We start from the raw sequence: 23,243 nt of genomic DNA, 5'->3' as shown, positions 1-23,243 counted from the left end.
GCTGCTGTTTCCAGCCATCCACCCAGCACTCCCCTCAAGATTCCAAGTTACTGCTTGGGGTGAAAATTGGAGGGGATTCTGTAGTATCAAATCTCATGCCCCAAACATCGATCAAGTCAGACCTACTGTGTGCAGCGCCCTGTGATGGCCACTGGGGGAGGGAAGAGAACACACCGCATTATTTTGTACTATTTAACAGCTTCTTCATCAGGAAGCTCTCCTTTGAATCACACCCCAATTCCTCATGTTCCCTCATGGCCAAGTGGCAGGAGTGAGAGAGGGCTCCGCTTCCTATTTCCTGGGGCAGAGTTTTCTTCAAGCTCTCAGAAATTCTGTTGCTCCCTTTTCTAGGGTTCTCAGATGGGTATGAGGTTGACTTGGCCAGGGTCACACAGCAGCTATTAACGATCAACACACACTCTATGTCATGCCATTTCCCTGAAACAACAGGACCGGCCTAAGGACTGAGGAATCGCTCACTTCTAACAAAATGTCTAACGTGCGGTACAAGAAGCCCTGTCTTCAGCAGGGGCTGATGCTGGCTCACTTACCCACTTTCTGGGGCAGGTAGAGGGAGATGTGGGTCTTCCCATTGACTGTTGTCACACACTGCAGCAGACTGCTGAAGAACTGGAAGGATGGGCGAATGACCGTGAAGCCTTTCTGGGGGTTCCAGTCCTTTCTTGTATAGTTGAACTTGGCCGAGGTGAACTGTGGGAAGAGGGAGGCCGATGAAAAGACCCTCAAGCTCACTCACGAGCCCAGCTACACAGATTGAGGAAATCAGGCCCCAAACACGGAGGGAGACTTGGCACCGGGGAGGCAGAACACCTGGCTTCAGGCCCACCTCCAAAGCTCTTACTCCTAATCAGACCCCTCCGAGCAGAAATCCAATCAGCAAGCATGTACACAAGGACAAAAGTGAAATAGCACCTGGCTCCCAGGGGCTTCCATTCTAACTGGGAGGCAGTAAAAAGAAACATGGGAAATACACATAACGTGCATGGCTACTGACAGCGGAGGCTAGAAAGAGGCCAGAAGGGAGCCAGGGATTCGAAAAGGCGGAAAGATTATGCCAGGTCACACAGGCAGTAGGTGGCGGTGTCCAGATTCAAACCCAGGTCTTTGGTTTTCAAGAGTAATCTACTGCATTTAGTCAGAAGACCAAACTCTTCTCTTTTCTGGGTCTCGGGTTCCTCCTCTGTAAAAGGAGAGGGCCCAAAGAGGTTGTCTCTGATGTTCCTGCTAGTTCTAGGTATAGGATCCTACAAATGATTTTACACAAGTCCTTTCCCCTCCCTGGGCCTTAGTTTTTTCCTCTGCAAAAGGAGAGTCAGAATAGATCGTCTCTGAGGTCCTTCTAGTTCAAGGATCCAACGAATGACCTTAGGCAAGTTCCTTCCCATCCCCATGCCTCAGTTTCCTTCTCTGTAAAAAGAGGAGATTAGACTCAATGGCCTCTGAGGGCCCTTCCTGTTTTCGATCGAGAATAGCATTGAAAGATCCAATTTAGGGTCTTCTCTAGAATATGCTCATCCCCAACTTGTAGGACCTTTAGAATCTCCTCAGCAAAAGTCTGATAACCCCTACCTTGCGTCCCTTGATAAGACCTTATTTGTAGATTATTATTGTTGTTATTAATGGCCCCCCCAGTTCTGACGTTCCATTTGCTAAGGGCCCTCTCAGCTAAGGCATTCTCTGTCCTAAGCACCCCAGCTCTGACATTCCCCCAACCCAAAGTAGCATAGAAAGCAGCCTCTGAGCATCATCTATTCAACCATTCTGGCCATCTGGGAAATGCTCGGCTCTTGCCTTCTTCTTCGAAGTCCAGTACTTTGAGAGACAGGCAAGGATGTCCCCCTTCCCACCCCACCCTTTTGTCCTTTCAAGGTGAAATTTGGCTGCTGGCAGCAGTTTAATTTGGGAAAAAGGATGTTCGAAATTAGCTGGGTCCCTTCCTTGCCTGGAGCTTCCTCTTGGCATGGGAAGGAGACATGGAGGCTCCAAGCAGTCACCAAGGCTGGCTGGGTGCGGCCGGCCTGGCCCGCCCTCATTAGAAGGGGATGGAGGCTGATGGCAGGGGCCAGCTGGGTGCATACCTCTGCTGCTAGCTGCATCCTGCATTCCCTCGCCAGCCCAATTATTTGAAGCTGGGTCCCTGAAACCCAGGGGCACGTTCCTTTTTCCTTTCAAGACAGCTCCTACTAGCAAGAGCGGAACTATCTTAAAGAGCCATTTTTTTAAATTAAATCTCACTTTAATGAATATCTTTTGTTCTGACATCATCCTCATTTGCAAATATATCCTTTCTCTTTCCCTTCCCCTGATATTACTCTGATAATAAAGAATAAAAAAAGAAGGGAGGGGGAGAGTTTGTCAAAACCAACCCCACGCATCTGACAATCTATGTACTCTTCCAAGCCCAGAGTCCCCAATCTCTCCAAAGACAAGAGGGAGCCACGTTTTTCTCAGTTCCTTTCTGGGGGCCCAACTCAGTTGTTATGATTGTAAAGCATTCCACTTCAGATTCATTTTATTTCTTAAATCTTGCCATATATGTGGTTGTACTCAGTGTTTATTGTTTTCCTGGTTCTGCTTATTTCACTTTGCATCAATTCATACAAATCTTCAGAGGCCATTCTTTTTTTTAAACCCTTACTTTGTCTCAGTAACAATTCTAAGAAGGAAGTTAAGTGATGTGCACAGGGTCACACAGCTAGGAAGTGTTGTGAGGCCACATTTAAACCCAAGTCCTTCCAACTCCAGACCTGGCGCTCTTTCCACTGAGCCATCTAGCTGCCCCAAGCTGTGACTGCTTAACGGTGACTTTGGGCAAGGCACAAGGGGGTTGGAATAGCTCATCTGGAAAGACCTTTCTAGCTCTAAAACAAAAGCTCCTATGATCTCTCAAGCCTCAGTCTCTTCAGCTGCAAAATGGGAGTAATGTTGTGAGATAAGTGTGCCTTTCTTTCCCCAATACCTGGCTATTCATAGGCAGGGGGAATGAAGGACTGATTGCCAGGTGCCCCAAGTCTGCTTAGTAACTTGGGGTCAGATAAGGTCCAGGGGAATGAAGTTCTACAATTAGCCATTATTTGACTTCCAGCAGTTTTTAAGGCCACCCTCAATTGTTGGAAACTGGATGCCAGGTTTGCCATTTCCTTCTCCAGTGAATTAAGTCAAGCAGAGGTTAAGAGACTTGCCCAAGGTCACGGGGCTAAGAAATATCTGAAGTAAAATTGGAACTAAGGGTCTATCTTACCGACTTTAGGCCTAGTGCTCTATCCACTGAGTCATCTAGCTGTCTTTCCCTATGGAGGTTGCCTCAGAAAAAGTGTGGGCTGGCTCAGGAACATAGTTTTCTTGCCTGACATCAGAAGGAAACTTATGGATGGATTCCACCTCAGTGGCCATGGCCTGGATGGCTGGGGGAGGATTGTGCTGGCAAAGCCCCTGTCAGGAACCCTCCAAGGAAAGTTGGAAAAGAAACCAAACACCCTGACGTCCCACATCCTCTCTCCACATCTCCAACACCTTAGGCCTCTCTGAGATCCCAATGGGGCCACTTACCAGAGCCAGCTTGACATTCAGGTCAGGGGAAGTGACCCGGCAGGGGACGATCACCTCCTGGGCTCCAGAAAACACAGTGATCACCAGTGGCTCATCATAGTATCTTTCCACGAAGGGCTGGTTGTCATCTGTGGCACAGAAAGCAGAATGTGAGTTCTCAAAGCTTATTCTGTGGCTGGCAAAGGAATAAGGGGTGAAACAGGTTAGTGTCTCCATTTTTCAAAAGGAAGATTTTTTTCAGCCTACTTTCTGCCTTAGAAATAACCCTAGGACAAAAGGATAAGGGCTAGGCCGTGGTGGTGAACCTTTTAGAGATGGAGTGACAGGCTCCACCTCATCCCACAGACCAAGTACCACACTACGTCCCCCCACAGAGACAAAGTATCATGCCCTGCTCCCCACAGGACCCCCAATACCCCAGACAGGGGTGGGAGAAAACACTCCCACTGGGTTGCTGGGTAGGGGGGTGGGTGATGAAAGGCCTGTGTAGAGAGGGGGAGGAGGGTGGCCCCAGTACTCTGCTCCCCTCCAATTCTGTGCCATGCTGTGAGCTGTGCTCCCCTCAAGTCTAGCTCCTCTCCAATCCCACCACGGGAATCACCTTTACCACCAACTCAACTGGCTGCTATCTCTACCACACTCTCATACCGATTGTGAGACCCTCCCCCATATAGAGTGCAGGCATGCCCATGCTTCTTACCCCACACAGGGGAAGGAGGAAATGCTCCCATTGGGCTGTTGGGCAGAGGGGCGGGTGAAGTAAAGAATGTCCTCAGTGAGTGTAGAGAGGGGGCTATGGGAGGGGGTGGGAGGAGGGGAAGGAAAGAACATGAATCTTGGAACCATGGAAAAATATTCTAAATCAATTTTAAAAATTTAAATTAGTGCTCAAATTTGCTCAAAAATAGGCCCACAGGAGGGTTGAGGCCACTGAATCCAGCCCCTTTATCTTGTGGGGGAGGGAACTGAGCAATCAAAACAAGAAGGTCACACAAAGGATCAGATTTAGTGCTGGAAGAGACTTTGGGCACCATCTCTACCAGCCATCTAGACCAATCCTCTCTTTTCACAGATGGGGAAATTATTCGACCAAAGTCACAGGGCTAATAAGGTGCAGTGGTGAGATGTGGTCTTAAATTCCTTCCTTTCCCACAGATCTGACAGCTATACTGTTCTATGTTTGTTTAATTTATTTATATTTCAATCTTTATATTTAAGTCATTTACCCATTCTGAGTTTATCTTGGTGTAGGGTGTGAGATGTAGATCTATACTTAGTTTCTGCCATACTATTTTCCAATTTTCCCAGTAGTTTTTGTCAAATAGTGATTTCTTGTCCTAAAGGCTGGAGTCTTTGGGTTTCTCGAACACTAGCTTGCTGAGGTCACTTACCCCAAGTTTATTCCACTGATCCTCCCTTCTGTCTCTTAGCTAGTACCATGTTGTTTTGATGACCACTGCTTTATAGTACAATTTAAGATTTGATTCTGCTAGGCCCCAATCCTTCACATTTTTTAAAAATTATTTCCCTTAATATTCTTGTTGTTCTTCCAGATGAACTTTGTAATAAATTTTTCTAATTCTATAAAAAAGTTTCTTAGTAGTTTGGCACTGAATAAGTAAATTAATTTGGATGGGATTGTCATTTTATTACGTTAGCTTGTCCTAACCATGAACAACTAATGTTTTTCCAGTTATTTAGATCCAGTTTTAATTGTGTGGAAAGTGTTTTGTAGTTGTGCTCATATAGTTCCTGTGTTTGTCTCAGCAGATAGATTCCTAAGTATTTTATATTGTCTAGAGTGATTTTAAATGGAGTTTCTCTTTCTACCTCTTGCTGCTGAGTTGTGTTGGAAATATATAGAAATGCTGATGATTTATGTGGGTTTATTTTGTACCCCCCCAGAGAGATTTGAATCCAGGTCCTCCAAGCCCAATGTTGGTACTGCCATAAGGCACTGTTTCTTAGGAAGGCACAGAGGCTTGAAGCTTCCATTCTTTATCTTAACTCTCACCCCTCTAGATGTCAATGACTCCCAGAATTCTGATGACTCCCAGAATTCTATTCTGAAAAGTTGCTTGGATGTCACACACTCGGATTTGATATGTCCCAAACTGAAACTCTTCTTGTTCTCTTAAGTCCTCCATGGCTGTCAATGGGAATGCTATTCCTTACTCTGAAGATCAGTTGAAGCATCCACTCCCAAAGACATTCTTTTTTTTAACTCTTACCTTCCATCTTTGACTCAATATGGTATATTGGTTCCAAGGAAGACGAGCCTTAAGGGCTGGGCAATGGGCATCAACTGACTTGTCCAGGGTCACCCAGCTAGGAAGTGTCCAAGGTCAGATTGGAACCCAGTACCTCCCGTCTCGATGCCTGGCTCTCAATCTACTGAGCCACCCAACCTCCCCCCTTGCCTGATTTCTCTTCATTTCCCTTTGTTTGTGAGGGACTTCAGTGATGATGCCCTGCCATGTGCTCTTTGTGGCCCAACTTCTATACTGGCTGACTCTTGGGGTTCCTCAGGGCCTCCCCCTACGTCTCCAACTGCCACTCCCCATTACTCTAGGGGCTTAACTGCTAGAGAAAGGTGCATTGTCTGCAGATGGCGCCTGTGGAAATGCCCACAGCAGCACATGTGAATCTTGCAATCAGGAACACGCAGGTGACAAGCCCACCAGCTCTTGGAATCAGGCCTGCAGATGAGTCTAAGCCAGAATGGGCCCAAGTCCTCGTAAAACCCAACCAGCATATCCTGGCCCAAATGGGATGCAAATCCAAAGGGGCCCAATGGAGGGCGTTGCCAAGTTTCCTGGGGGCACACATGAAGCTCTGCCAGCTACTAGGACAACGCCAGCTTTTGCTTCCTGGAAGAGTGAAGGTCCCTGTGCATTAAAGGCTCTTCTCCTCCATATTTTTCTTAAAAAAAAAACCTTTTCCTTCCATCTTGGAAACAACACTACATATCAGTTCTAAGGCAAAAGAGCAGTAAGGGTTAGGCAATGGGGGTGAAGTGACTTGCCCAGGGGCACGCGGTCAGGAAGACTTCCCTAGATACCCCCTCCTGCATAGTTTTCCAAAAATATCAGTTCTCTTTATTCTGGGCTATTATTATCCCAAGTTATTCTGAGCAACGGGGAGGAAAAGTCAGCCGGCCCTTGGCCCACAGGATCCCCCAGTACAATGGCCCTGGATATCGCCTTCAAGGGTTGGCTCAGTGGCAGGAAGCCTGGTTGGCCCTAGATAGCCTCACGAATGGTGACAGTTAGGGAAAACGGCAATATACCGAGGTGAATCCCAGGTCTAGAGAGAGGGCCACGGGGACCCTCAGCCTGAGAAGAGACAATCGTGAAGTGGAGAGGTGGCAGGGGCCTTAGAACATGGGAGGTCCATCTTAGAACCTAGAACAGAGAGATCTGGGAGGGGCCTCAGAACAAAAACATCAGAGTTAGGAAGGGTCAGAGAACACGGCATGTCAGGGCCGGGAAGGATTGTAGAACAGGGGACGTCAGAGCTGGGAGGGCCCTTAGAACAGAGAACGTTAGAACTGAGAGGAACTTTAAACATAGCAGATAAAATATTAAGAGCTGAAAAGGCTCTCAGACTTTCAGGACCGGATGTTTTAAGTGCCCTTCTTGTTCTGCTTCCTGCTCTGGAAAAAGATGGAGCTGGAGAAGCCTAGAGAGATGGCAGAGTGTAAGGTAGCCTAGGGGTGACTGCCTCGTCCTCCTCTAATAAACAAGACCTGGCAACGTGGGGAACTCAGCAAGAGCAGGAAGAAGATGAACACCTCACACGAGATGCCTCTTGCTGGGTGGGGGCGGGGGGCAGACTGGTGAAGACTACCCTTCCAGCAGGTTGCTCCCAGCCTCGCCATCCCATGGCCATCCCCTAACCCATGACGGCTGGCTCAGGGCATCCTCCCAATGGCGGCCATGTTAGACACCCCCAGGGCTCAACAAGAAGTCAAGGAGCAATTCTTCGGTGTCAATGACGTGCCGGGCTCTGTGCTGGGAGTTGAGGGTACAAAGACAAGAATTAACAGACAGACTCCCACCTCCAAGAAACGGCACGTAAGTGTACATCCCCTAGGAGTAGAGAGAAAACAAGAACCGATTCATTTGGGATAGTGCTCCAGGACGCGTTAGGAAAGGCTGGGAGCAGGAGGTGCCAGTTGGGAAGGAGCCTGGGGATTCTAAAAGGTGGATGAGAGCAGTGAGTGTGCTCCTGGCATGGGGAGTGGCCTAAAACAAAAGTCTGGAGACAGGAGATAAAGTGTCCTGTGGGAGGAACAGCAAACAGATCAGTCTGGTGAGGCTTAAAACTGTGAGAATGAGAGCGATGGATGGTAAGACTGCAAAGAAACTCTGTGAAGGACTTTAAATGTCAAAGAGAGGAAGTTCTAAGTGGGCTTAGAGGTAACAGGGAGCTATTGGGGTTTACTGAGCAGAAGAGTGGCACGGTCAGATTTGGGCTTTCAGAATATCACTTAAGCAGCTGTGTGCAGAATAGTTTGGAGACAGAAGACAGGAGGGAGGGAGACCAAGCAGGAGGCTGTTGAAAAGGCGAGAGATGATGAGAGACAGACTAGGGTTGTGGTGTTCTGACGTTGAAGAAATGACCAAAGGGCAGACTGGAGGATGAAGGGGGGCCAGTCCGACACCTTTTTCTAGGGATCTGTGGAACATTATGGCCTGACTGTACAGACATGAGCTTCAGATCTCTGAGGCACCTTCTGGTACCTCCTCCTCCTTATTCCTACAGTCCCTGGGTACCATTCTGTTCAGATGTTCTTGTTTCATTCATTTTGCTTGGCTATTTTCATCCCCACTCATCTTCCTTCCAGAGCCAAGAGTGCAGTTCTCAGCTCATCTATATGGCTCCCCTCAAGGCTACACAGGGGGCCTCCAACCATAACCATGGTGTGGGGGTGCAAGCCTTCCTCAAGATCTCATGACATGTCATGGCCACCAAAGGAGCACTTGGGCAATTAGTCCATGCTTTTATTGAGTGACCTTGGTCATGCTAATTTATAATTTGGGCAGCTGAGTGGCACAGTGATCTGCTTGAGTTCAAATTTGATCTCAGAAACATCTTAGCTGGGTGACCCTGGCTAAGTCACTTCACCATCATTGCCTAGTCCTTACCACTCTTCTACCTTGGAAGCAATACTCAGTCTTTATTCCAAAACTGAAGGTAAGGGTTTAAGAAAAAAGAAACAGATGGTTAATTTCAAGTCAAAGAAACCCTTAAGACATCCGCAGAAACAAACCTTGAGTTTAAATGGTCAAGAAACATAGTCCAATTTTGGAATGACAATATCAAAGAGCAAATCATGCACAGGAGGAGAAGAGGAAAACAACTCATCTGATTCTAAGGAAAAAGCCATCAGACCAGGCATCCCAGGATGACTCTGGGGTTATGAGAAATCCAAAATTGGAATCAAACAATTCAGAGAGTAAAGAACGTCAGCAGAAGTCCCAACATAATCTGGCAAGGGTGAGCAAAAAATATCAAAATCTGTCACTAGATACTCCTGAAACGGAACACATTTGAGTCATTCCTTCAAAGGAAGCCGGGTGATCCGGGTGTTAAACTTTCAAACCAACCAAACTGAAAGCTAAATAGTAACAAAAGACTAAGAAATGAAATGTTTATTTGCATCAAAACAGGGAGACATGGAGAAATGACGGTGAAGAGAGAGGGGTCATTTGATTTATCCCAAATTTTAAAAACTCACCCAGCGAGAGGTAGTGAATAGGCCAAGCCTACGCTACCAAAATTCTCCTCAAAGATAGATAGGGCCAGAAGGAACTCTGCCAACTGCCTTTGATGATGAGACAAATATGGTCCCGATTGCCAAAAAAAAGCAGAGGAAGAAATCTCTGGGCCTATCTCCCTCATCAACACTGATGCAGAAATGCTAAATAAAGTCCTGACATGGAGACTACGGGAAAGCGTTCCAAAAATGATTCATGGGGACTGAACTGGAGTTATACCAAGGATGCAAGAATGATTCATAAATATGAAAACAATGAGCTTATGTTCACTGATTGCTAACGCGGAAATGAAAAGTAGTAGTGCCCTGTCTAACTCTAGGATCACCTAGAGACTCCCTGGGCTCTGGCTCTCCCTCTTTCTTTCTTTCTTTCTTTCTCTGTCTGTCTCTTTCTCTTTCTCTCCCTCCTCCCTCCCTCTTCCTCCTCTCTTTCTCTCTGTTTCTATAAATGCTGTTCAGTCATTTTTTTTAAACCCTTACCTTCCGTCTTAGAATCAATACTGTGTATTGGCTCCAAGGCAGAAGAGTGGTAAGGGCTAGGCAATGGGGGTCAAGTGACTTGCCCAGGGTCACCCAGCTGGGAAGTGGCTGAGGTGAGATTTGAACCCAGGACCTCCCATCTCTAGGCCTGGCTCTCAATCCACTGAGCTACCCAGCTGCCCCCTGTTCAGTCATGTTTTGGTCATGTCCAGCCCTTCATGACCCCTTTGGGGGATTTTCTTGGCAAAGATGCTGGAGTGCTTTGCCATTTCTTTTTCCACCTCATTCTTCCAGAGGATGGAACTGAGGCAAACACGGTGAAGTGAGTTGTCTAGGGTCACACAACTAGTAAGGGTCTGAGGCTGGATTTGAACTCAGGAATCTTCCAGATTCCAGGCGTAGCACTCTAGCTACTGTGTCACCCAGCTGCCAGTTATAAATATCTATCTATAAATCAATCAAACAATTAACTTTTGTTAAGAACCTACTATGTGCTAGGCACTGCACTAAGCAGGATAGGTTGCATAGATATATTCCATATCAATATACAGATACACATATACATATATGTGTGAAGCATCTCTTTCTCTATTAAAACAATCTAAAACCCTGACCTTCTGCCTTAGGATTGGTATCAAGTACTGATTCCAAGGCAGAAGGGTGGTAAGGGCCAGGTAATGGGGGTGGGGGGGTTGAGTGACTTGCCCAGGGTCACCCAGCTAGGAAGTGTCTGAGGCCAGATTGGAACCCAGGACCTCCCATCTCCAGGCCTAGCACTCTAGCCACTGAGCCACCCAGCTGCCTGTAAAGTATCTCTCTTAGGAAAAATAACTAGCTTAAGAGCTAAATTGGAAAAAGATCACTGGAGAGTCAGCTGTCTCCCCAGTGAATATTGCTATAAAAGTGGGAATCAAAGATTAGCAAGGAGATGGCAGCATGCTATTGTGAGGTTCCCACATCCTGCCAGGGGGTGTTCTGTGCCAGGGATTCAGGGACAGCCCAATATTAGGGGAAAGCCAGAGGCAATTCCTCCCTGAGAGCGCTCCTGGCTCTGACCCCAATCCCAGGTCTGGTGGACTAAAGTGAACAAAGGAAGCCCACAAAGAAGCGAGAGTTTCAGAATCCCGGCTCTCCCAAAGGATGCTGAAAAGGGGCTTTGGGCCGCTCAGCTTTTTGTTCTTTGATCCCCGTGAGCTCTCGTTTGTTACGGAAAGCCCTTCTCAGATATGATCCAGTCCAAGAGCTGCTGGCGTGGCTGGCTGTGGAGAAACACTGTAAGCTTTCCCAGTACAAACAGGGGTAAAGCAACGATGGCTGCTGCCCCGGATCACCAGCGGTAGCTCCAATGGGGCCACGGTGGGAAGACAGAAGTAGTTGTAGGCCCGGTGGGGAGCTCTCCGGCACCGCAGGGCTTTTTGCAGAGGCTCCGGGTTGATGGGAAGGGGGGATGCCGAGGAGGAGGTCCCTCCCAGCCCTGGGATTCTGCGCTCCTGGCTGCCAAGTGATGTCTAATGAGGAGACCATACGTCTCAGCAGCAGCCCTGGGAAGGATGAGGGGGCCGGGGGAATGGCCCAGTGAGGAAATGATTCTCCTAATGGAATCGACAGCTCTGTCAGGAGAGGTGAGGGACACCGACTGCAGAGGAACTTATGAGTGGAGGCCCTGTGGCTCGGGGTCGGAGGAGAGGAAATTAGAATTCCAATTGGAGCAAGGAACAGGGCCAGGCCAGGCCCCAGACAGCCCGGCACTAGGGAGGTGCTGGAGAAAAGGACCAGGTGGGAGGCTACCTTCCTCTTCAGCCGGGAGGAAAGGGCCCCCCAAGCCAAGCCTCCCACCTCCAGCAACCGCTCAGGTTTCAAGGCATCCTCAGGAAGAGGATCGGAGCCTTAAAGGGACCCCAAAGATAGGGAGAGAAGGAAACGTGAAGCCCAGCCTAGAAGAGGACTCAGTGGGGACTCGGGGCAGGGCACACAGTCACTGTGATGGGAGAAAGGCCTCTGGACTCCGTCAGACAACCTGGGTTCGAATCTCCTGGCCTCTGATGCTTATTAGCTGGGTGATGAGGGGTGTCATGCTTTCTGAACCCCAGTGCCCTTTATCTGAAAAATAGGGCGAATCTACTTCACAGCATCGTGGCAAGAAATAGGCTTTGGAAAGCTAAAACTGTTCCCGAAACGGGCGTTTTCAGGGGAAGAGAAGCAGTCCTTTTGGTGAGGGGATCTTGTAAGCCGCTCCCGCTCACCCCTGCCACTCTACTGCCCTGCTCTCAGCCCCTGTGCCTCCTGCCTAACCCAAGGGAGAAAAGTCCATTCAGAACTGCCAGGGAGAAGGACGGCTTAATACGGCCAAATCTCGTGCTAGCTGTGAGCCCCTGGGTAAGGCATTTGACAGAACCACTCGGCAGTCCAATTTCTAGAACTTCTGAAAATGAGGAAAAACCAGACTAAGCACTTTAGAAATACTGTCTCCTTTGATGCTCCCAGTAGCCCTGGGAGGTAGGGCTGTTGTTATCCCCATTTTACAGACGAGGAAACTGAAGCCAACAGGATTAATCTAGGGACTCCATTTGGGGCTTTCTTGGCAGATGCTGGAGTGGTTAGCCATTTCCTTTCTCAGCTCATTTTCCAGAAGAAACAGACAGGGTGAAGTGACTTGCCCAGGGTCACAGAGCTAGTGTCTGAGGTCACATTTGAACTCAGATCTTCCTGATTCTTGGCTCACCACTCTATCTACTTCTCCATATAAACTCCTCTTCCAGCTCTGTCATTCTTGGTTCTAAATTCAGAGCCAAAGGGGGCCTAAATGATGGCCTAGTTCAAGCCAGCAACGTGGGGGAAAGGGCCCTGGTTCTGGATTCGGGGGCCCTGCTTCAAACCTGGGCTTTTCCACTTTCAACCTTCATGAGCTCAAGAAAGTTGCTGAATTTTCTGGGAGGCCGCAGGAAAATGAAGTGCTCAGACAAAATGGCCACCAAAGCCCCTTCGTTCCTTTTTCAGGGGAGGAAGCTGAGGATCCAAAATGTTAAATGTGTAGCCCAGGGGCCACTAGGTGTCTCAGTAGACAAGTGCCAAGCTTGAAGACGGGAGGTTCCAACCTCGTAGCTCAGTGACCTTGGGCAAGTCACTTAATCCCCACTGCCGAGTCCTTACCTTAATAGACTCTATACTAGACAGCCTTTACCTCTCTTCTGTCTTGGAGTCAGTACCGAGCATGGGTTCCAAGGCAGAAGAGAGGAACCTTGGAACCCATGCTCCATACGGACTCCAAGACAGAAGGTCAGAGGAAACGGGGATCCCAATCTCGTGCTTTGGACTCCTTCCTTGCCCATTGTCATTGCCTAGCTGGGATTTGGGTGTTTTCTAGGCCAGAAGCTCTATTTTCCTCCTCCCTCCCAGCAGCCCCCAAATGGCCACACTGACCTTTGACGTAGACGTACACCCTGGTCATGAAGCTGGGGTCTTCCGAATCAGAGACGTCCCTGTAGCTACAGGTGAAGTAGCCGGTCTCGCTGGCCACCGTGCTGAAAATGGTGAGCTGACTGCACGAGAGGAGGGCGTCATCAGGGCACGGGCGCTCAGCTATGCGGACGGAGCCACTGGATGAACTGTTGCTCCAGTGCCACACCAGCGGGGCTGAGCCTCTGTTGAGCCAAAAAGGACAGAGAAACATCCTCAGTCGCAGCTAGGGAAGGAGACACACGACAGAAAAGGAGTCGGGGGCAGAGGGAGGTCCCACTGCAAGAGCTCTGGGGGGCTCAGTCGCTGGGGTTGGGGTTGAGTTGCTTTTCAGTCATGTCTGACTCTGGGTGACCCCACTGCGGTTTTCTTGGCAAAGATCCTGGACTGGCTGGCTAGTTCATTCTCATTTTACAGATGAGGAAACTGAGGCAGAGCTGAAGCGGCTTGTGCGGGGTTACACAGTGTCCCATTTGAAAGAAACCTACCTCCCATCCATTCTGCGCTACCTTGTGCATGTCTATATGCTCAAACTCATCCATGTCCACCCGTACGATCCCTGGGAGCAGGGATTGTTCGGGCCTCTCTTGGACTCCCTAACCCTAACACAGGATTGGCACTGAGTAAATGCTTAATAAACAATCTCCCAATTGATTGGCTGAGAGGAGGAATGTCTTAGGGCCTCCCGCTGGTGTCACGTCCTCCCCGACCTCCCTGCCTCCAGCGTCTCCCATCTAATCTGTTCCCCACACAGCTGCCAAAGTGATTCGGAAAGCACACATCAGCACTTCCCCTCTCAGTAAATTCCAGCGATTCCCAGTTACCTCTGGGGTAAAATCCAGACTCCTCTGTCTGGCCCTTAAAGTACTTCCCAGGCTGGGTTGGGCTTCACCTTTCCAGACTGATTCTCCATTAGGCCGTCGCTCTTCACTCACCCTCGCCATTGCAGCCAAGCTGTCCTTCGGGCTGGTCCTCGCCCAAGTGGCGCCATCCATCTCCCCCCTCTGGGACCTTGCTGGGGCTGGGCCGAGGCTTGGGATGCTCTCGCTCCTTACCGAGGTTCCCACAAGTCTCAGTTCAGTTCCTACCTAACAAGTCTCCTTTTGTTCAGCCCTTTTCTTCTGTTTTAGAATCAGTCCCGTGTGTTAGTTCTAAATGGAAGAGCGGTAAGGGCTGGGCAATGGGAGTGAAGTGACTTGCCCAGGGTCTCCCAGCTAGGAAGGGTCTGGGGCCACATTGGAACTTAAGCCCCCTGGGTTCCAGGCATGGGGCTCTATCCACTGAAGCCGGCTAACTTTCCCTCACATTTTTTTAGCCCTTATTTTCAATTTTAGTATCAATTCTTAGAATTAAAAAAGTTTAAACCCTGAACCTATGTTTTAGTAATAGCTGTAAGCAGAAGGACAAGGGCTAGGTAATAGGGGTTCAGTGACTTGTACAAGGTCACACAGCTGGGAAATATCTGAGGCCACATTTGAACCCAGGACCTCCCATCGCCAGGCCTGGCTCTCTACCCACTGAGCCATTCAGCTGCCCCCAGACAGTCGGGCATGGCAGGGCTTCACATTCTCTGCATGGCCTTGGATCCAAATGCAGGAGACAAACGGAATGAGCTCAGTTCTCCTTTGCCTCCTATGGCCCAGATTACCTTCCTCCAACCTTCGTGCCCCTGCATGGGAATCAGGGCAAGAACAGCGGGCACAGGACCTTGTGCCCTGGCACTTGTCTGGGTTCTATCGGAAGCTCAGAGCCTTCGGGCTGGAATGGCCCTCGGAGGAGCCCCGGGAGAGGTGGGGGCCTTGGGAGCTGGAGGGGAGGCCTTGCTGCCTCCTAGCTGTAGGGCCTTCGATGAGCTCGGGCCTGGACTGGACCCCATTCCTTGGCTGACTATTAAGGCACTGCTATGTCGAGAACATTGCAGCCTCATTGGGAGAGGAACCACACTGAGTGAGGCCAGGAGCCCCCAGGCAATAGGAAAGGGGGGGTCATTGGCTGAGCAAATGAGGCCCTCAGTGATGCGAGGGGCCTGCCCAGCACTCTATGTGCAGGGGAAGTGAAAGTGGATGTCAAAGCCCTCCAAGGAGGGAAATACAGGAAAGTCCAAGCGGGGAAACTTTGGAAACCCCAAGGACTAGAAGCCCAGGCCCAGGGCCCTCAGACGGCCCTGAAGAGTGTGACCCTGGGAGCTGGGCGTCAGTGCAGAAACCCAGGCCAGAGGGAGCCCAAGCAGCTCCATTCGGGCAGGGGAGAGCAGTCCCTCTTGTCTTTGTTTCTCTAGCAAAGGTGCCTGGCACAGAGAGGACCATGAACGAATGACAAAGGAAGAAAATACCTTGTGGTACAGTTGAAAAAACACCAGCTCCAGACTCGAGTCACAGGATGTGGGGCCAAATTCCACCTCTTGTGCTCTACACGACCTGAGTCAATCACGTCCCTCCCTGGATCCCCCCATAAAACCAGGGTGTCAGGCCAACAGGCCTCTGAGGACTCCCCCAACTCCAGATTTTGGATCCTATGTGTGACCTTGAACAAATCACTTCCCTCCCTGTGCCTCAGTTTCCTCTTCCACAAAATAAGAACCATTAATGGCCTCAGAGGTCCCTTCCAGCTCTAGTCCCTCCTTGGACTTTCTAGTCACTCAGTAACCTTCTGCAAACACATCCTCAGTTCCCGACTGAACGTCCCCAAAGACGCCTTCCTGTAAATCGGGTTGTGGCTGTGTGAAGAATTCTGGGAATGTTCTGAGAAAGGAGCACCGTGGTCCTATGGAGCCCCCTGAGACTCTAGCAGACAATTCTCATGCCTTAGACATGGCCATGAGGTCTCTCCCCTGTTATCTTCCTGCAGAGAAATAAGCAGTCGCTTGGACTGGCCAGCCTCCTGACTCACTTCCCCGGGCTCTCAATCTCGGGGCCAGTCTGCTAGGAAGCAGCCAGGCACTGGGCAAGGTCTGGAAATCCAGTGGAACCCAGCTAGCATCCGTCCATGCCTCTTAGCATAAGGCGCCTTGCTAAGACACAAAGGCTGCAGAAGAAACACTCGTTGTCCTGGGAGGATACAAGTGGGGACAGCTGTGGCTCAGGGGTTAGAGCACTGGACCTGGACTCAGGAGTTCCTGAGTGCAAATCCAGCCTTAGACACTTCCTGACTGCGTGATCTTGGGCATGTCATTTTACCTAGGAGGCTCAGTGGACAGAGTGCTGGACCCGAGTCCAAATCCAGCCTCAGCCACTTCCTCGCTGGGTGATCCTAGACAAGTCACTTCAGCCCCACTGCCTAGCCCTTGCTGCTCTGCTGGCTTGGAACCAAGACACAGAATGGCTTGTAAGAGAGAAGATAAGGGGTTAAAATACGTGAATGAAGTAACTGCAGTGCTCGGTTCAGTGTTGGGTGCAGCCAGCCTGGCTCTCATTGCCTTTGATCCAATCTTGGCTTTCATTGAAAAGAAGCGCCTGTATTTATGCTCTAGCTCTACTCTATTCCCCGGCATCCCCCAGCCCCCGGCCCCGGCCCGGCCCCTTTGGAACATTCTACGCCAGGGGGGGATTTGGGGATCGGCAGCAGCCAAGCAGAACAAAGGAGAGGGCAGCTCCTGACCAGGACCAAGTGGGAGCTACCCAAGCCTCCAGCTGTCTCCAGCCTTCACACGCCTTCCCCCAGCTGTCCAACCTGGAGGCGACGGCTATCTTCAGGCAATGCACGTGCCCAAATCTCAAGGTGGCACAGGGCAGACCTGGAAGCCTTTCCTGCTCGCTTGTGCCTTCCTCCCGCACCCCCCAATGCGTCGACTCAAGGGTCCATCCCATAGAGATGATCTAATGTTCACCCATCCAATTATCTGGGCTCGGAGTATGAGTGATGGGTGAAAGGGCGGGGTCGTCTGGGATCTCGACAACGACCAGTCTTAGGCTCACAAGAGGACAACAGAGCCAGCTTAGTACCCTCAGAGGCCAGCTCGCGTGTGTGATGACACAGGATACAGAAGAGGATCAAGAGGAAACCAAGATACAGAGAAGGGAAGTGAGGGACCCAAGATCACCTAGAGAAGCCCCGATCATTTTTCAGAGAAGGAAACGGAAGTGCCGGGAGAAGGGACTTGCTCAAGGTCGCCCAAGCAGAATCAGAGGTGTGCTGTGAACTGTGGTCTCCCCGACTCCAAGGCCTGCCCTCAGTTCACTGGCGGGCAGGGAGACAAACAACTGAAGTTTCGATGGGGGTGATGGCAGCAGCCAAGCCCCCACCCTCTGGCTGGACCTTCGACGCGGTTATCCTTACCTGCAGGTCACATCAAAGGGGGAGCCGGCCGGGATCACCACTTGGTCTCCTAAGAAGCTCAGCTCTGGTTTTATGAGGGACTCTTCCTTAATAGTCAGATCTGGACCAAGAAAAGAGCAGAATCCATTGTTAGGCGCCACCCTTATAGGACATTTCCTCCCAAATCAGTTCATGGATGAAACATTTCTTGACCGACTGCCTAAATCATGCCGTCCCAGAGCGCAAGACCCAGAGGCCCCCCCTCATTCTACAGAGAAGGAAACTCGGGCCCAGAGTCCTTAGAACCGAAATTCAAGGCCTGATTCTTGGGCTCTCATCACTGCACGGCCAGAGAAGGATGAGTCGCTTGGGTGAACGTTTGTTACATGGGTCCCATGGGGGGGCCCTGAAAGGACCCCAAAGTCTACCACTGGCAGAATGGCGGCTAGAAGGGGTGTTCATTCCCTCTCCAGCCTGAGTAGTCTTTGCTCAAAGAATTCTAGTGAGAGCCATCACCAGGGCTTTTTTGGCATGGCTCTCGTGGCTAGCAATCTCCTCCTGAAATGGTATCATGCCTCCTAGGGCGGCCCTCTAGGGCCAAACAGAACAAGACTGACCCTGCCTCCACAAGACATTCAAAGACAGCTGCCACATGTGTGCTCCTCGCTGCCCCTTCCCCAATCTCCAGACAAGTCTTCTCTTCTCTAGGCTAAAATAAAAACCAGGTTCACAAGCGTTCTCTGAACCTAGAGCTGGAACTATCCACAGGTGCTGATTAGGCTGAAATCCTCCTTTTGCAGAGGATGAAACTGCGGCCCAGGGATTGAAAGGGACTCACCCAAAGTCATGCATAGGGTCCAAGATCTGAGCTGGAAAGGACCTCACAGCCCATCTAGTCACCAGTCTCCTTATTTTAGAGACGAGAAACTGAGGCCAGGGAAGGGAAAGGACTTTTCCAAGGTCACACAGCTAGCAGGTGGTGGATATGGGATTCAGATCTGGGTCCACTGATTTTTCCCACTGTACTACATCATAGCCTTCTTTATACCTGACTCCTATTATCTCCATGACCCTGAGGAAGTCACTTCATCTCCCTAAGACTCGGTTTCCTCATCCGGAAAATGGGGCCACCATTATGGGCAGAGGGCCCTAAAAAGTGGGTAGGCCAAAGAAAGCACTTTGGGAACAGCCAAGTCCTGGGGAAATGTGCCATTGTTGGAAGGAACTCAAAGAAAGCACCCAAGTATTTGGTTCCTCGGGCTGGGGTGTGGCCTTGCCAATTGCTGACATTGAATCTGTAACATCATAGCTCAGAGCATTCTGCAGGCCTTGATCCTTACACGTTCTAGGTTTTCACCAGAGCCCCTGGGACTCTTGGGTTAGGGGGCCTAGCTCTGGCAGAGGCTGAGTACCTCAGGAGAGAGACTCAGCAGCCTAAGCAAGGCCTACAGCCTTGGCCCTGCGCCCAGGGGCCACAAACTGGCACCTGTCCGTACCCAACTGAGGAGGGCACCATCTCCTGCCATCCAGGGCATTTCAGTCCTCTTTATGGTCCAACAGAAAGAAGGCTGGATTTAGAGACAGATGATTTGGGGATGAATCCCACCCTGGCTTGCTGTTTGGCTGTGGATGAGCTCCTGAAGTTACTCTTGGGAGACTATAAATTGAAGGGTGATGGACTACAGGAGAACCACGGCACTGCAGTGGATAGAATGCCAAGCCTGGAGTCAGAAAGACTCATTCTCCTGGTTCAAATCCAGCCTCAGACACTTACTAGCTGAGGGACCCTGAGCAAGTCACTTAACCCTATTTGCCTCAGCTTCCTCATCTGGAAAATGAGCTGGAGAAGGAGATGGCAAATGAGCTGTGTGACCCTGGACAAGTCACTTAGCCCTGTCTTTCCTCATCTCTAAAACAAGGTAGAGAAGGAAATGGCAAATTATCTGTTTGTGTTAGTCCTAATATTGTCTGATCTTAAACACACACACACACACACACACATACACATGTGCATGCGCGCACACGTATGCATGCATGCACATTCCCTCCATAGTTCCAGAGGCTATATATACAATGACGCTATATTCTAAGGAATTTCTTCCTTCAAGAAAGGCTGAATGATCTCGGGTGACCTCAGGTAGAAGGCACCTCCGAGATCACCAAGATCAACCCATACTCTCTTCCTCACTTCCTATCATCTAGGCCAGTGATGGTGAACCTTTTAGAGGGGCAGGTGATATGAGAAATGTCCTCCAGCACCTGTGGAGACAGGGAGAAGAACAGTAGTAATAAACTTTGGAGAACTCTATGCTGGGGAGAGTGTGTTTCCACAGAGAGAGATCTGGGTGCCTCCTCTGGCATATGGGCCACAAGTTTGCCACCATAGTTCTTCTAGCAAACAAGCTAGTACTGCTTGAAGATACTAATCATGTCCTCCTGGGAGTGGCTTTTGCCTTGAACTCTCTGAGCCTGAGGCAGGTATTTCGTTTACCACGTGCAGATCTGAACCCAGGTTCTCCTGACTCCAGGCCTGGCTCTCAATCCACTGAGGTGCCCAGCTGTCCCCACCGCCAATCTTCCTATTTTTAGAGATAACAAAAAGGAAAAGTGACTTGCCTAAGTGCACTCAACCAGGAGGATGGAAGCTAGAAATCAAACTTTGGTCTCCTGACTCTGAGGTCCAGATTGAAAGCCTCTGCCTCCATGATCCTCCCAGCCACCATGGAATGGAAAGGTCTTCCGGAAGCTTGGAAACAGCGGGCGGTCTGCCAGGCCTGAGCAGGTCTCGCCCAATGCTGAAGGGCTGCTTGAACAGGAGAGCTGGCCTGGGGACATGTGTTTCAACAGCCTCACAAAATGGTTTTTGTGGGGACAGAAGTATTTATGTTCCTCCTATACTTTTTTGGGGGGGCTTCTGCTTTGGCTGATGGGGGAGGCAGCTAGTTAGGTGGAACTGTCCCTCCCCAAGGTCTGGGCTTGGGCTAGGGGGAGAGAGAAAGAGGCAAATGATCACAGACACGATAGGGAGCAAGAGCTGGAAGGCCCCTGAGAAATCATCTAGTCCAAATTTTATAAAAGGGGAAACTGAGGCCAGGGGAGCGAGGTAACTTGCCTCCTAGAACTAAAGCTAGCAATGGCCTCAGAGGCCATAAAGTCCAAGTTGCTTAGTTTATAGAGGAGGAAACTGAGGCCCAGAGAAGGGAAGGGACTTGCCCAACTGTGTAGGCAGGGGCAGGATTTGTGGCTGGGAAGCTGCTGGATATTACTCTTTCCTCTCTGGGCCAACTCATTCCTCCAGGGTAGACAAGGGGCCAAAGGAGGGCCACAGAAGAAGAAATGGGCCTAGGGCAGGAGGCTACCCAGGTGCTGGAGGAGGGAGGCCAGTGACTCATCCCCACATTCAACTCCTACCCCTAGTCCTATAGTCTGTTCTCCCATTGGCCCAGACTTTTGTTTTTCTTGGAGTTAGCATAGGGGTAGCCCCGGGAAACAGGCTCACAGATGGTTCTCTTCACAATTCCCGAGTCTGGGAGTGAACTGATTAACTTTGACCATTTTACAGATGAGGAAACTCAGGAAATCACTTGCCCAGGGCCATGCAACTAGTAAACACTGTGATTAGAAGACATATGTAAGAGTTGGCACCTTGGGTCCATGTCTGGACCTTGGGAGGAGCCAGGCCTAGAGATGGGAGGTCCTGGGTTCCAATCTGGCCTCAGACATTTCCTAGCTGTGTGACCCTGGGCAAGTCACTTAACCCCCATTGTCTAGCCCATACCGCTCTTCTGCCTTGAAATGGATACTTATATCCATTCTAAGACAAGTTAAGGGTTTATATACTTAAAAATGGAGAGGGCCTCGTCTCCCTCCACCGTACTCCCACATTTCAAATTGTGTTCTAACATCTAGTTTGTGTAACCCTTAACGCCTCTGAGACTCAATTTTCGCATCTGTGAAATGGGTGGTTTGGGGCTCACTGGCCTCTAGGCCCCTTCTCCAGCTCTGAGTCCATGATGGAAGGATGGAGGGAACACACCTGCTCAGGAAATGAAGCGACAAGTCTGTGGGCAAAGTCCAGGGGAACTGGATGGAGCAAGCTAGCAGGAGAGTTCAGAGGGCTTCAGGGGAAGCCACGAACTTTGGCCTGGAACCCAGAGATGCGGCTGCTGCTATCATAACGGGAGACCTCAGAAACAACCTCCCCGGGGGAGGGAAAAGAATCGGAGGCCACTGTACAGGCCCCATGCCTATGTGGGCCTGTGGGCAAGCACAAAGGACAGGCGAGCCTGCGATAGAGCTGCTAGTGGCTAGGGAGCTGGTCTCTAGGCATCAGGAAAAGCCTGGGTCAAATCCCATTGCTGGTGCTTCCTGGCTGGGTGGCCACCCGGTGGTCCTTTAGCCTCTCGGGGCCCTAGACAGCTCTTGGAGGCCAGAATTTGGAGAGCATTGGTGGAGAGGATGTTCTTCCCTGAATCAATGGAATCATGGAACCAGGTCAAAAACTGCCACCACAACAAAGCCTGTAGAAGCGAGGACACGTCACACCCCCGCTTGAGGAGTGTGAGCTTCCTTGTCCCCATTTCACAGAAGACACCACTGAGGCTCCAGGCAGGAAGTGTGATTCTGTAGCACAAATGATAAACAGCAGTGCAGGATGAGGGGTGAGAGAAGGGCCACTGGGCCTGAGTTTGGGCCTCTTCCAAATTCTCCACATCCTGGATGGAGCGGAATGTAAGCAAAGGAAAGATGCTTGTATGGAGGCGCTGTTACTGAGAAATGGGAGAGAACCAGGACTGCTGCCGTGGAGACGGCTTAGTGGGTTCCAAGGGAGAGCTTCAGCGTGGGCATCTCATGACACGGGGGAGGGCTGGCGGGGCTGAAACACCCAGTATTAGACTTGGAAGGGACCCTAGAACACCTGCCAGGGAATGTTCTTGAAGGGCCTGAAAACTGAGGCGGCAGAGCTGGGAGGGGGATCGGAACACAGCACAGAGAGGGCCTAAAGCTGGGAAAACTTCTAAAAAGGGAAGAGGTGGAAGGCATCCAACCAAGCCTCAGTTTCCCCACACCCCCTCATCAAGCGTACCCTGTAAGGAATCAGGCCACAGAGAAGAGGCTGTCGGGCTGTGGAGAGCTTTGGGGAGCCTCTCCCCGATACTATCCTCTGCCGCTAAGCCCACGGCCAGGGCCTGCCGGCTTTCAAGCCTCCTTTCTGGCACGGGGCTGGAGACTAAGCGGAGAACAATTGTCCTGAACCCCTGCTGAGCACTGAGAAGCCAGCTCCTGATCCTGGGAGGCTCACAGACTGCTGGACCCCTTTTCTCCCCCCCCCCACCCCCGGGAGCAGCCCCAGCAATGAGCAGTGTGTCTCACACCCAGCTCCATGGCACTGCCGGGCAAGCTTCCCGGGTGACAAGGAATCGAGCTGAGGCCAGAAGAGAAGTGGCCAAGTCCACAGGACGTGGCGCTTCCCGAGCCAATTCCTGCCTAAAATCAAGCAGTAAGGGCTAGGCAACGGAGGTTAAAGGACTTGTCCAGGGTCACACAGCTACCTGAGGTCCTGAGAATTAGACTAAAGAGGGACAAAAGGCAAATTTGGCTCAAGGATGGCTCCACCACTTCTACCTATATGACCTATATTGGACAAATCACCTCCTTGGACCTCAGCTTCTCCTTCTGTAAAATGAAGGTTTAGATTTGA

The 23,243-nt window shown here is 50.4% G+C and overlaps 1 protein-coding gene across 1 annotated transcript in view; it reads right to left on the bottom strand.

Annotated features, from left to right (window-relative positions):
* Positions 1-23,243, bottom strand: part of LOC100017469 (vascular endothelial growth factor receptor kdr-like) — a 154,856-nt gene that overhangs the window by 74,509 nt on the left and 57,104 nt on the right. The window contains exons 2-5 of the mRNA XM_007507110.3: positions 17,564-17,663; positions 13,253-13,473; positions 3,571-3,698; positions 552-711 (exon numbers count right to left, since the gene is read on the bottom strand). Of these exons, the coding sequence (XP_007507172.1) occupies positions 552-711; positions 3,571-3,698; positions 13,253-13,473; positions 17,564-17,663 (609 nt within the window). The remainder of the gene's footprint in view (positions 1-551; positions 712-3,570; positions 3,699-13,252; positions 13,474-17,563; positions 17,664-23,243) is intronic.

Source organism: Monodelphis domestica, chromosome X, assembly GCF_027887165.1.
Source record: "Monodelphis domestica isolate mMonDom1 chromosome X, mMonDom1.pri, whole genome shotgun sequence".
In the NCBI taxonomy this organism is placed as follows: Eukaryota; Metazoa; Chordata; class Mammalia; order Didelphimorphia; family Didelphidae; genus Monodelphis; species Monodelphis domestica.
The sequence above is the reverse complement of the archived record's forward strand: the minus strand, read 5'-3'. Positions and strand labels throughout refer to the sequence as shown.